The sequence below is a fragment of the Oncorhynchus clarkii genome, chromosome 12 (genome assembly GCF_045791955.1).
Source record: "Oncorhynchus clarkii lewisi isolate Uvic-CL-2024 chromosome 12, UVic_Ocla_1.0, whole genome shotgun sequence".
Taxonomy (NCBI): Eukaryota; Metazoa; Chordata; class Actinopteri; order Salmoniformes; family Salmonidae; genus Oncorhynchus; species Oncorhynchus clarkii.
This window is the reverse complement of record NC_092158.1, coordinates 87,889,187-87,901,575: the sequence shown is the minus strand read 5'-3', so window position 1 is coordinate 87,901,575 and position 12,389 is coordinate 87,889,187. Positions and strand designations below refer to the sequence as shown.

At 39.2% G+C, this 12,389-nt stretch overlaps 1 protein-coding gene across 1 annotated transcript in view; it reads left to right on the top strand.

Annotated features, from left to right (window-relative positions):
• The window catches only part of LOC139421585 (NACHT, LRR and PYD domains-containing protein 12-like), a 219,466-nt gene that overhangs the window by 93,303 nt on the left and 113,774 nt on the right, over positions 1 to 12,389 (top strand). Inside the window, exons 3-6 of the mRNA XM_071172628.1 lie at positions 7,797 to 7,913; positions 8,175 to 8,259; positions 8,389 to 8,626; positions 9,911 to 11,702. Of these exons, the coding sequence (XP_071028729.1) occupies positions 7,797 to 7,913; positions 8,175 to 8,259; positions 8,389 to 8,626; positions 9,911 to 11,702 (2,232 nt within the window). The remainder of the gene's footprint in view (positions 1 to 7,796; positions 7,914 to 8,174; positions 8,260 to 8,388; positions 8,627 to 9,910; positions 11,703 to 12,389) is intronic.

Here is a 12,389-nt window from a genome sequence, read left to right as displayed (position 1 = left end):
GTTTGGTTTAATGTCTCTATGTCAGGTCCCTTAACACAAGGTTTGGTTTAATGTCTCTATGTCAGGTCCCTTAATACAAGGGTTGGTTTAATGTCTCTATGTCAGGTCCCTTAACACAAGGTTTGGTTTAATGTCTCTATGTCAGGTCCCTTAATACAAGGGTTGGTTTAATGTCTCTATGTCAGGTACCTTAATACAAGGTTTGGTTTAATGTCTCTATGTCAGGTCCCTTAATACAAGGTTTGGTTTAATGTCTCTATGTCAGGTCCCTTAACACAAGGTTTGGTTTAATGTATCTATGTCAGGTCCCTTAATACAAGGTTTGGTTTAATGTCTCTATGTCAGGTACCTTAATACAAGGTTTGGTTTAATGTCTCTATGTCAGGTCCCTTAATACAAGGTTTGGTTTAATGTCTCTATGTCAGGTCCCTTAATACAAGGTTTGGTTTAATGTCTCTATGTCAGGTCCCTTAATACAAGGTTTGGTTTAATGTCTCTATGTCAGGTCCCTTAATACAAGGTTTGGTTTAATGTCTCTATGTCAGGTCCCTTAACACAAGGTTTGGTTTAATATCTCTATGTCAGGTCCCTTAATACAAGGTTTGGTTTAATATCTCTATGTCAGGTCCCTTAATACAAGGTTTGGTTTAATGTCTCTATGTCAGGTCCCTTAATACAAGGTTTGGTTTAATGTCTCTATGTCAGGTCCCTTAATACAAGGTTTGGTTTAATGTCTCTATGTCAGGTACCTTAATACAAGGTTTGGTTTAATGTCTCTATGTCAGATCCCTTAACACAAGGGTTGGTTTAATGTCTCTATGTCAGGTACCTTAATACAAGGTTTGGTTTAATGTCTCTATGTCAGGTCCCTTAACACAAGGTTTGGTTTAATGTATCTATGTCAGGTCCCTTAATACAAGGTTTGGTTTAATGTCTCTATGTCAGGTACCTTAATACAAGGTTTGGTTTAATGTCTCTATGTCAGGTACCTTAATACAAGGTTTGGTTTAATGTCTCTATGTCAGATCCCTTAACACAAGGTTTGGTTTAATGTCTCTATGTCAGGTCCCTTAATACAAGGTTTGGTTTAATGTCTCTATGTCAGGTCCCTTAACACAAGGTTTGGTTTAATGTCTCTATGTCAGGTCCCTTAATACAAGGTTTGGTTTAATGTCTCTATGTCAGGTCCCTTAATACAAGGTTTGGTTTAATATCTCTATGTCAGGTCCCTTAATACAAGGTTTGGTTTAATGTCTCTATGTTAGGTGTGTCATAATCTCTGGAACCCAACCAAATCTCATGCTAGATACCGTGTCTTAGCTAGCTAACTCAATTTGATCCTGTGGGCAGAGTTGGCTGGATAAAAATAAAGAATCTGCATATGGCCGTGGTTCTCTGGCTCAGGATCTTAACTAGTGGAAGCTAGAAGATTCAGCCCTGTCCCAATATACAGAACATAACCAAGTCTGTCACAAAATATTAGGTGTGTCAACTTGGAAAAAATGAATGATCCTCAACAGCTGTCTAAAACGAACCATGCGTTTTTCCCTTCTCCCCCACTCTCCCTTTCCCTCTCTCTCTCTCTTTCCCTTCTCCTCTCCTCTCCCATCTCCCTTCCTTTTCCACCTCCTCTCTCTCCAGGTCTGTTTGTGATGTGTGGAGCTATAATCTACACGGTAATGCGTCCGGATGGGGAGGAGGATGCTGCGTTTGGCTTTGCCTACATCCTGGCCTGGGTGTCCTTCCCTCTGTGTCTGGTCAGTGGTCTCATCTACATCTTACTGAGGAAGAGGGAATGAGAGAGGGAGGGAGGCTGAGGTTAAGGTCTCACACCACCACCAGGAAGAGGGAATGAGAGAGGGAGGGAGGCTGAGGTTAAGGCCTCACACCACCACCTCCAGCAGAACACAGCACTGTGCCCCAGTCAATTGTCCAACAAGCTTTCTCTGCCCTTAACCCTGTTCTGAACACCTCCAAAACAAAGGTAATGTGGTTTGGTAAGAAGAATGCCCCTCTCCCCACAGGTGTAATTACTACATCTGAGGGTTTAGAGCTTGAGGTAGTCACCTCATACAAGTACTTGGGAGTATGGCTAGACAGTAAACTGTCCTCTCAGCACATATCAAAGCTGCAGGCTAAAGTTAAATCTAGACTTGGTTTCCTCTCTCGTAATCGCTCCTCTTTCACCCCAGCTGCCAAACTAACCCTGATTCAGATGACCATCCTACCCATTATAGATTACGGAGAAATAATTTATAGATCGGCAGGTAATGGTGCTCTCGAGCGACTATATGTTCTTTACCATTCTGCCATCAGATTTGCCACCAATGCTCCTTATAGGACACATCACTGCACTCTATACTCCTCTGTAAACTGGTCATCTCTGTATACCCGTCACAAGACCCACTGGTTGATGCTTATTTATAAAACCCTCTTAGGCCTCACTCCCCCCTATCTGAGATATCTACTGCAGACCTCATACTCCACATACAACACCCGTTCTGCCAGTCACATTCTGTTAAAGGTCCCCAAAGCACACACATCCCTGGGTCGCTCGGCTTTTCAGTTCGCTGCAGCTAGCGACTGGAACGAGCTGCAACAAACACTCAAACTGGACAGTTTTATCTCAATCTCTTCATTCAAAGACTCAATCATGGACACTCTTAATGACAGTTGTGGCTGCTTTGTGTGATGCATTGTTGTCTCTACCTGCTTGCCCTTTGTGCTGTTGTCTGTGCCCAATAATGTTTGTACCCTGTTTTGTTGCTACCATGTTGTTGTCATGTTGTGTTGCTACCATGTTGTTGTCATGTTGTGTTGCTACCATGCTGTGTTGTCATGTGGTGCTGCCATGCTATGTTGTTGTCTTAGTTCTCTCTTCATGTAGTGTTGTGTTGTCTCTCTTGTCGTGTTGTGTGATTTGTCCTATACATTTTTTATTTATTTATATTTTTAATCCCAGACACTATCCCCCACGAGGCCTTTTGCCTTTTGGTAGGCTGTTATTGTAAATAATAATGTGTTCTTAACTGACTTGCCTAGTTAAATAAAGAGTTAAATAAAACTAAGAGTTGGTTTGAACAGATCTGAATCAGGACACTAAGAGTTGGTTTAAATAGATCTGAATCAGGAAACTAAGAGTTGGTTTAAACAGATCTGAATCAGGAAACTAAGAGTTGGTTTAAACAGATCTGAATCAGGACACTAAGAGTTGGTTTGAACAGATCTGAATCAGGAAACTAAGAGTTGGTTTGAACAGATCTGAATCAGGACACTAAGAGTTGGTTTGAACAGATCTGAATCAGGACACTAATAGTTGATTTAAACAGATCTGAATCAGGAAACTAAGAGTTGGTTTGAACAGATCTGAATCAGGAAACTAAGAGTTGGTTTAAACAGATCTGAATCAGGACACTAAGAGTTGGTTTAAACAGATCTGAATCAGGACACTAATAGTTGATTTAAACAGATCTGAATCAGGAAACTAAGAGTTGGTTTGAACAGATCTGAATCAGGAAACTAAGAGTTGGTTTGAACAGATCTGAATCAGGACACTAATAGTTGGTTTGAACAGATCTGAATCAGGACACTAAGAGTTGGTTTGAACAGATCTGAATCAGGAAACTAAGAGTTGGTTTAAACAGATCTGAATCAGGACACTAAGAGTTGGTTTGAACAGATCTGAATCAGGACACTAAGAGTTGGTTTGAACAGATCTGAATCAGGAAACTAAGAGTTGGTTTGAGGGTGTCAAGAGTGTCAATAATTTGGGACCCCACTGTATACTTCAAAGTTGGAGATGGACCTGGATCCATCATAATGATTCTACATGTTATAATATGCCATGGCCTCTACTGGCCAAAGGTGAAACTGTTGTTATGTTTATTCTATATTATGGTGTTGAGTCACTAGACTTTGACCAGATATTATTGCATCCAAAGATCAACTGTACATAGAACATAGATACAGAGCCACTTGTTATCAGGAAGGTGCTCTCTCAGCACAACGGATAATATCTCAATGACTTGAGTTCTGGTTGTGAATTCAGGCTACAAGGTAAGAATCTTTCCAGAGATTATTGTAAAGTGTGTAGAGACATTAAATGTATGATATTGTCTTAGTATAGAGAATGACAGTAAAATACTCAGATCTAACAGTCCATTTCACCTGGGACAGCTACGTGACAGTTCAATCATACTAAATGGCGCTAACTGGGCGTAGGCAAGTCAAATTTAAAAACATATTGTTCGTATATCGTATTATAGGATTGGTATATCTGGTTATTTTACCATTTGTAAAAATGTTAATGTGTCATAGTTCTAAATCATCTGACAGAATATCAGAACATTTGTTGTTTTTAAAATTACAAGATCTCCTGCTTCCTGTGTAATTTGGTATGAAACCACAAATACTTTTCTTAACATTGCTATTATGAATTAAATTAATAACTGTTGAACAAAGCAGCACACTAGAATGAGTGAAATGATTAAAAGACAAAGTGAGAATTTATTATTATTATTATTATTGTATTGTTATTATCAATAGTTTCTCTACATGGAGAAGAGGAGAAACATATCAGTCACCACTACATGTTCATGTGATGCATTAAATCACCTGACTGTTTGGATGTGTCTGTCAGTAAATGTTTTATTTCTAAGAGATAAAGAATACAATAGAACAATTGACATTCCATAATTAGTTTTCACTGTGTCAACCACAACCAACATGTTGGATCTCTGTTTAGACGACAGTTCTCTAAAATGAGTCTCTCTGGGAAGAGAGAGGAGGGGGGCCCTGCCTCTAAAATGAGACTCTCTAGGGGACATGACACCAAAGCCAAGAGGTGAGATGACATTGTCAATAAAGAACTTTATTTCTAAATCATTAAATCCCCCCAAAATTCACATTTAAAAAAATATATTCATCAGAAATGATTGCTTATAGGTACCTTCATGTGTCTGTAACATTTTTAGCTAAGAATAGAATTTACAGGGAAATAGTTGAAAAGTCACAATATTAGTTTAAAATTATCTTTAGAATGTCACGTTCTGACCATCGTTCGTATGTGTTTTCCTTGTTTTAGTGTTGGTCAGGACGTGAGCTGGGTGGGCATTCTATGTTGTGTGTCTGGTTTGTCTATTTCTATGTCTGGCCTGATATGGTTCTCAATCAGAGGCAGGTGTTAGTCATTGTCTCTGATTGGGAACCATATTTAGGTAGCTTGGGTTTCACTGTGTGTTTTGTGGGTGATTGTTCCTTTGTACCAGATAGGACTGTTTAGGTTTTTCACTTTTCTTGTTTTGTTTAGTTTATTCATGTATAGTTTGTTTTTTCTTCATTAAAAATCATGAATAACAACCACGCTGCATTTTGGTCTGACTCTCCTTCACCTAAAGAAAACCGTTACATAGAAATAGCAGTGCTGGGGGATTTGGAAAGACATAGTCAGTCAATCAACAGTAAAATAATACTCTTATGAAATGAAAATCTGTATCTTTAACTGACAGTCTGTGGATACTATGAGACTAGAAAGGTTCAAATCCATGTACGACTCACAACACAGTTGAAAAATATATGTCAGGTGGAAATCAAGAGGATGTTCTACAGAGACAGGTGGACTGGGCTGAGAGGAGCAGAGGGGCGGGATTAAAATAGCTCATGATGGGTAATAGTCATTACTGTAAACATTATAGATGTTATTACTGTAAACATAATAGATGTCATTACTGTAAACATTATAGATGTTATTACTGTAAACACTATAGATGTCATTACTGTAAACATTATAGATGTCATTACTGTAAACACTATAGATGTTATTACTGTAAACACTATAGATGTCATTACTGTAAACACTATAGATGTTATTACTGTAAACATAATAGATGTCATTACTGTAAACATTATAGATGTCATTACTGTAAACATTATAGATGTCATTACTGTAAACATAGATGTTATTACTGTAATCATTATAGATGTCATTACTGTAAACATAATAGATGTCATTACTGTAAACATTATAGATGTCATTACTGTAAACATTATAGATGTTATTACTGTAAACATTATAGATGCTATTACTGTAATCATTATAGATGTTATTACTGTAAACATTATAGATGTTATTACTGTAAACACTATAGATGTTATTACTGTAAACACTATAGATGTTATTACTGTAATCGTTATGATGTCATTACTGTAAACATTATAGATGTTATTACTGTAAACATTATAGATGTTATTACTGTAAACATTTTAGATGTTTTTACTGTAAACATTATAGATGTTATTACTGAAAACGTTAGAGATGTTATTACTGTAAACATAGATGTTATTACTGTAAACATTTTAGATAGTTATTAGTTATTTATTTACATTTGACTGCGTTAAACCTGGCAGTGCTATTTATTTCTCTGAGAGTTAGGCAGATATATATTATTACTGTGTAAAACCTGGCAGTACTACTGATTTCTCTGAGACTGAGTCAGATATATATTATTACTGTGTTAAACCTGGCAGTACTACTGATTTCTCTGAGAGTGAGGCAGATATATATTATTACTGTGTAAAACCTGGCAGTACTACTGATTTCTCTGAGAGTGAGGCAGATATATATTATTACTGTGTAAAACCTGGCAGTACTACTGATTTCTCTGAGACTGAGGCAGATATATATTATTACTGTGTTAAACCTGGCAGTACTACTGATTTCTCTGAGAGTGAGGCAGATATATATTATTACTGTGTAAAACCTGGCAGTACTACTGATTTCTCTGAGAGTGAGGCAGATATATATTATTACTGTGTAAAACCTGGCAGTACTACTGATTTCTCTGAGACTGAGGCAGATATCTTGATTTTAAAAACAAAAATAACATGAATATTTGTCTCTCTGAATTGAAACCAATCAAGTGATAGATTTTAAACACATGTCTGTCATTGACCAACCCCATAATTAGACAGTGATAAAACACACCTTTCATAATTTATTTGAACTATAAACGCTAATTTTCCAACATTTCTGAAAGTGGATATATAGCGTTTTGAAATGAAACTTGTCGTGGAAATTTCCTCTATTTACCAAATCATGGGAGCAAACCACACACACAAGTCAGAGTTAGTTATCAAAGTCCTTCTTTAATTATATGAGCTCTATCACAATCCTGTGACTCTCAGATTGATTCAGTGTCTCCCCGTGAATCCTCTGAGAGCCCCCTTACAATGCAACTGAGTTCCTTTAATAGCAAAGACACACATAGTCAGACAGCATAGACATAACTCATCGTTCAGCTTTGTCTCCTTTCCCAAACCCAGAACCATAAACCAATCCTCCATATCAACAGGCATATATCAAATTGTCATTTAGATACAACCCACTCTAAATACAAACTCCTGGACAAACTCACGGAGAGGAGGGTGGGGCTATAGGTTAAGATAGAAACAACATAAGAGGGAGCATAGAATGATTCCAGACACTGCAACCTTCCTTTCCCCACTATGGGAAAGGTAGAGAGTGAAAGATATGTTTACACATGATGACACTTTGACCTCTCCCCTCTCAGCGGCCCAGGCAACTTAGTTTTGACATAGAACAGATAACTGCAACCTCACCACAGAATTACACAAAAATACCATTCTGATGAGAATTAACTTACACATATTTGATGAATATAAAACATCTTACCTATGTTACCAACAAATTCTGAATCTTCCCTAACAAACTCTTCTTATGTTTCAACATCTGAGCTCAGAGTAGATGAGATGTAATGTTTGTCTCTGTTGTGTTGAAGTCCAATCAAGCAGGAGAGACCAGCCTCCCCTGTAACCAGCTGTGTGTTCATGAAGAGTGACTGGTCTATGGGTGAACCTATAAAGTTTAGAGAGGGAGACTTTTCTACTGAACAAAGGTAAGAAGAACTCATGGGTCAGTGAGTTAAACAACACTGTCTCTAGTCATTTCTCCTCTCCCATTTTCCCATTTATTTTTGTTGTTATCATAATCCATAGGCTTATCCTTTTCTTCCATTTTCATGTAAACACAACATTCCCTCGCTGTGTGTGTGTGTGTGTGTGTGTGTGTGTGTGTGTGTGTGTGTGTGTGTGTGTGTGTGTGTGTATGTATGTATGTGTATATATATATATATACTCCTCAGATGTTTTGTCCACAGAAACCAACAGGAGAGATCAGAGTCAGAGGTTCTCAGTGGTCAGTCTTCCCAGAGTCATCAAACAGACCTGACCTCCATATTCAGTGTATGTGGTCCTGTTATGTACATTTACTTTTGTTTACATCAAGTAAAGTTGATCTGTCAATCATTTATTAATGTGTTAATGAGAAAGCATTTCTTCTCTTGCTTAAATTATTTACTTTATTTATTTCAGGTGCTTGAAGAGAATATGATGACATTTATGAAGAACGAGCTGAAGATGTTCAAGAGGATTCTGAGTCCAGAACTCCCAGAAGGCTTTGAGAGTCAGAAGCAGGATAAGGAGGTGGTGGAAGCTGAAGATGAGAAGCACGAGAGCAGTGCCAGAGAGGGGGCTCTGAAGATCACACTGCACGTCCTGAGGAAAATGAACCAGAAGGAGCTTGCTGACACACTGGAGAAAAGTAAGAGCTGTCTGCCTCATGTTGAATGCTGTTTTATAACAAACATTTAAAAGTTGTAGCTCAAGTACAGCTAAAATAGCTTTTTAACTCAATGATATTGTAGAAGCCTTAATACAACACTTAGTGACCTCATCAAGTAGCAGCAGCGATGTGTTGTGGTGATTAATTTAGACAGAGAGACGAGGAGAGAGAGAGAGAGAGAGAGAGAGAGAGAGAGACAGAGAGAGAGACAGAGAGAGAGAGACAGAGAGAGAGACAGAGAGAGAGAGAGAGAGAGAGAGAGAAAGAGAGACAGAGAGAGAGAGAAAGAGAGAGACACAGAGACAGAGACACAGAGACAGAGAGAGAGAGAGAGAGAGAGAGAGAGAGAGAGAGAGAGAGAGAGAGAGAGAGAGAGAGAGAGAGAGAGAGAGAGAGAGAGAGAGAGAGAGAGAGAGAGAGAGAGAGAGAGAGAGAGAGAGAGAGAGAGAGAGAGACAGAGACACAGAGAGAGAGAGAGAGAGACAGAGAGAGACAGAGAGAGAGAGAGAGAAAGAGAGACAGAGAGAGAGAGAAAGAGAGAGACACAGAGACAGAGACACAGAGACAGAGAGAGAGAGAGAGAGAGAGAGAGAGAGAGAGAGAGAGAGAGAGAGAGAGAGAGAGAGAGAGAGAGAGAGAGAGAGAGAGACAGAGAGACACAGACAGAGAGAGAGAGAGAGAGAGAGAGAGAGAGACAGAGAGACAGAGAGAGAGAGAGAGAGAGACAGAGAGAGAGAGAGAGAGAGAACATGTCACGTTCTGACCTTAGTTCCTTTATTATGTCTTTGTGTTAGTTTGGTCAGGGCGTGAGTTGGGGTGGGTTGTCTATGTTCCGTTTTCTATGTAGTATTTATGTGTTTGGCCTGGTACGGTTCTCAATCAGAGGCAGGTGTCGTTAGTTGTCTCTGATTGAGAATCATACCTTTCCTTTTGTGTTTCGTGTTTATTTTTGTTTAGGTTTTGTTTTTTCACGTTGTCGTTTATTGTTTTGTTCTTATTAAAAACCACGCTGCGTATTGGTCCGATCCTTGCTACTCCTCCTCAGAAGAGGAAGAGGAAAGTCGTTACACAACATTAATGATACCATCAATAATAATAATAATAATAATAATAATACAATCAGTCACTCCAGTGTGTAATGCATCATGAAATCATGTACACATTTTTAAGGGAAAACATTATTGTAACGTATAACTTTATAACAGTCCAACAACACTGTAGGCATTAAAACAGACGTAATATTAATATCCTCTGTGTTATTTCTTCATTCAGATGAGCGTGCTGTGATTTGCCAACGTGAACTCAAATCTCATCTAAAGAAGAAATTTCTATGTGTATTTGAGGGGATCGCTAAACAAGGAAACCCAACACTTCTCAGTAAGATCTACACAGAGCTCTACATCACAGAGGGTGGAACAGGAGAGGTCAATAATGAACATGAGCTGAGACAGATTGAGAAAACAACCAGGAAACAAGCAAGACCAGAGACTGCAATCAAATGTAACGACATCTTCCAACCCTTAACTGGACAAGACAAACTTATCAGAACTGTGTTGACAAAGGGAGTCGCTGGCATTGGAAAAACAGTCTCTGTACAGAAGTTCATTCTGGACTGGGCTGAAGGAAAAGCAAATCAGGATGTCCAATTTGTATTTTCATTCCCTTTTCGGGAGCTGAATTTGATGAAAGAGGACAAACACACTTTGATTGAACTTCTCAATCACTTCTCAATGGAAACCAAAGAATCAAGAATTTCCAACTATGACAAGTACAAAGTTCTGTTCATCTTTGATGGTCTGGATGAGTGTCGACTGCCCCTAGACTTCCAGAAGAACAAGATCTGTTGTGACGTCACAGAGTCAACCTCAGTGGATGTTCTGCTGACAAATCTCATCAAGGGAAATCTGCTTCCCTCTGCTCTCCTCTGGATAACTACCCGACCTGCAGCAGCCAATAAGATCCCTTCAGGGTTTGTTGATCAGGTGACAGAGGTACGAGGGTTCAATGATCCACAGAAGGAGGAGTACTTCAGGAAGAGATTCAGTGATGAGGAACTGGCAAGCAGAATCATCTCACACATAAAGACATCAAGGAGCCTCCACATCATGTGCCATATTCCAGTCTTCTGTTGGATTTCTGCAATAGTGCTTGAACACATGCTGAAACATAAGAGAGAAGAGATGCCCAAGACTCTGACTGAGATGTACACACACCTTGTGGTGTTTCATACCAAACAGAAGAATGAAAAGTATCTTGGGAAAGAAGAGACAGGTCCACACTGGAATAAAGAGAGTATTCTGTCACTGGGAAAACTAGCTTTTCAACAGCTTGTGAATGGCAATCTGATTTTCTATGAAGAAGACCTGAAGGAGGCTGGCATTGATGTCAATGAAGCCTCAGTGTACTCAGGATTGTGCACACAGCTCTTTAAAGAGGAATGTGGGCTGGTCCAGGACAATGTGTACTGCTTTGTGCATCTGAGCATTCAGGAGTTTCTGGCTGCTGTATATGTGTTCCTCTCATTCATCAACAACAATGAGAATCTTATGACCAAACCTCAATCAACATCCAGGAACCTTTTTGCGCTGTTCAGAAACAAGCCTGGAGTTACTGTCTACAAGAGTGCTGTGGATGAAGCCTTACAAAGTGAGACAGGAAACCTGGACCTTTTCCTCCGCTTCCTTCTGGGCCTCTCACTGGAGTCCAATCAGAAGCACTTACGAGGTCTACTGACAATGACAAGAAGCAGCTCACAGAGCCATGAAGAAACAGTCAAGTACATCAAGAAGAAGATCAGGGAGAATCCCTCTCCAGAGAGGTGCATCAATCTGTTCCACTGTCTGAATGAACTGAATGACCATTCTCTAGTGGAGGAGATCCAAAGCTACCTGAGATCAGGAAGTCTCTCAGAAGCCAAACTGTCACCTGCACAGTGGTCAGCTCTGGTCTTTGTGTTGCTGACTTCAGAAGAGGAGCTGGATGTGTTTGACCTGAATAAATACTCCAGATCAGAGGAAGGTCTGCTGAGGCTGCTGCCAGTGGTCAAAGCCTCCAAAGCTGCTCTGTGAGTACATAACATTACTTTTAAGTACTAATCATCAGGAAGAAATATTCACTTTAGAGAAAAATAAGAATTGTTGAAAAACATATTTACTCAGTGCATTGCTGTTCTCATTAGTATAACAATTGAAGTATCTGGGATCTACATGTGTTTATATTAGTTACTGCGCTGTTACTAAGCAGTAATGCATTACGGCAGTGTTACGTTACTACACCTAATAGGAAATGCACATGCGCACTGGGGTGCCGGGAACTGTCGAGCACGAGGGGTTCTGACTAAACGAAAACTAACTGTACTCCCGGCTCCTGCCTGGTCATTTCTCCACAACACAAATATCACATTGGCGACGAGGTGATTAAACTACATAAACGGACATTGCTTGAAGGGAATAATGTTGCGTGAGTAATGAAACTCAAAATAATTATGTAATTCGTCAGTTATTTTTTATTTTCTTTCGCCAGTAGAGAAGGCTAAGCACTGCTAGTAGGTACAGTATTCAGGAGCTGCCAAGTAGCAAGCCTATTGGAGTCCAGAATAGCGACACTGCTCTCTGGTGGTTCAATTTAAAAAACGGTCATTGAACCCATTGAAATTAGGCGATCTCAGTGGAGAAATATTAGCAAGAAGAAAAAGGAAGAAGGAACGTAACACATTATTACAAATGAGTGCAGTGAATGAAGTAATTGCAGA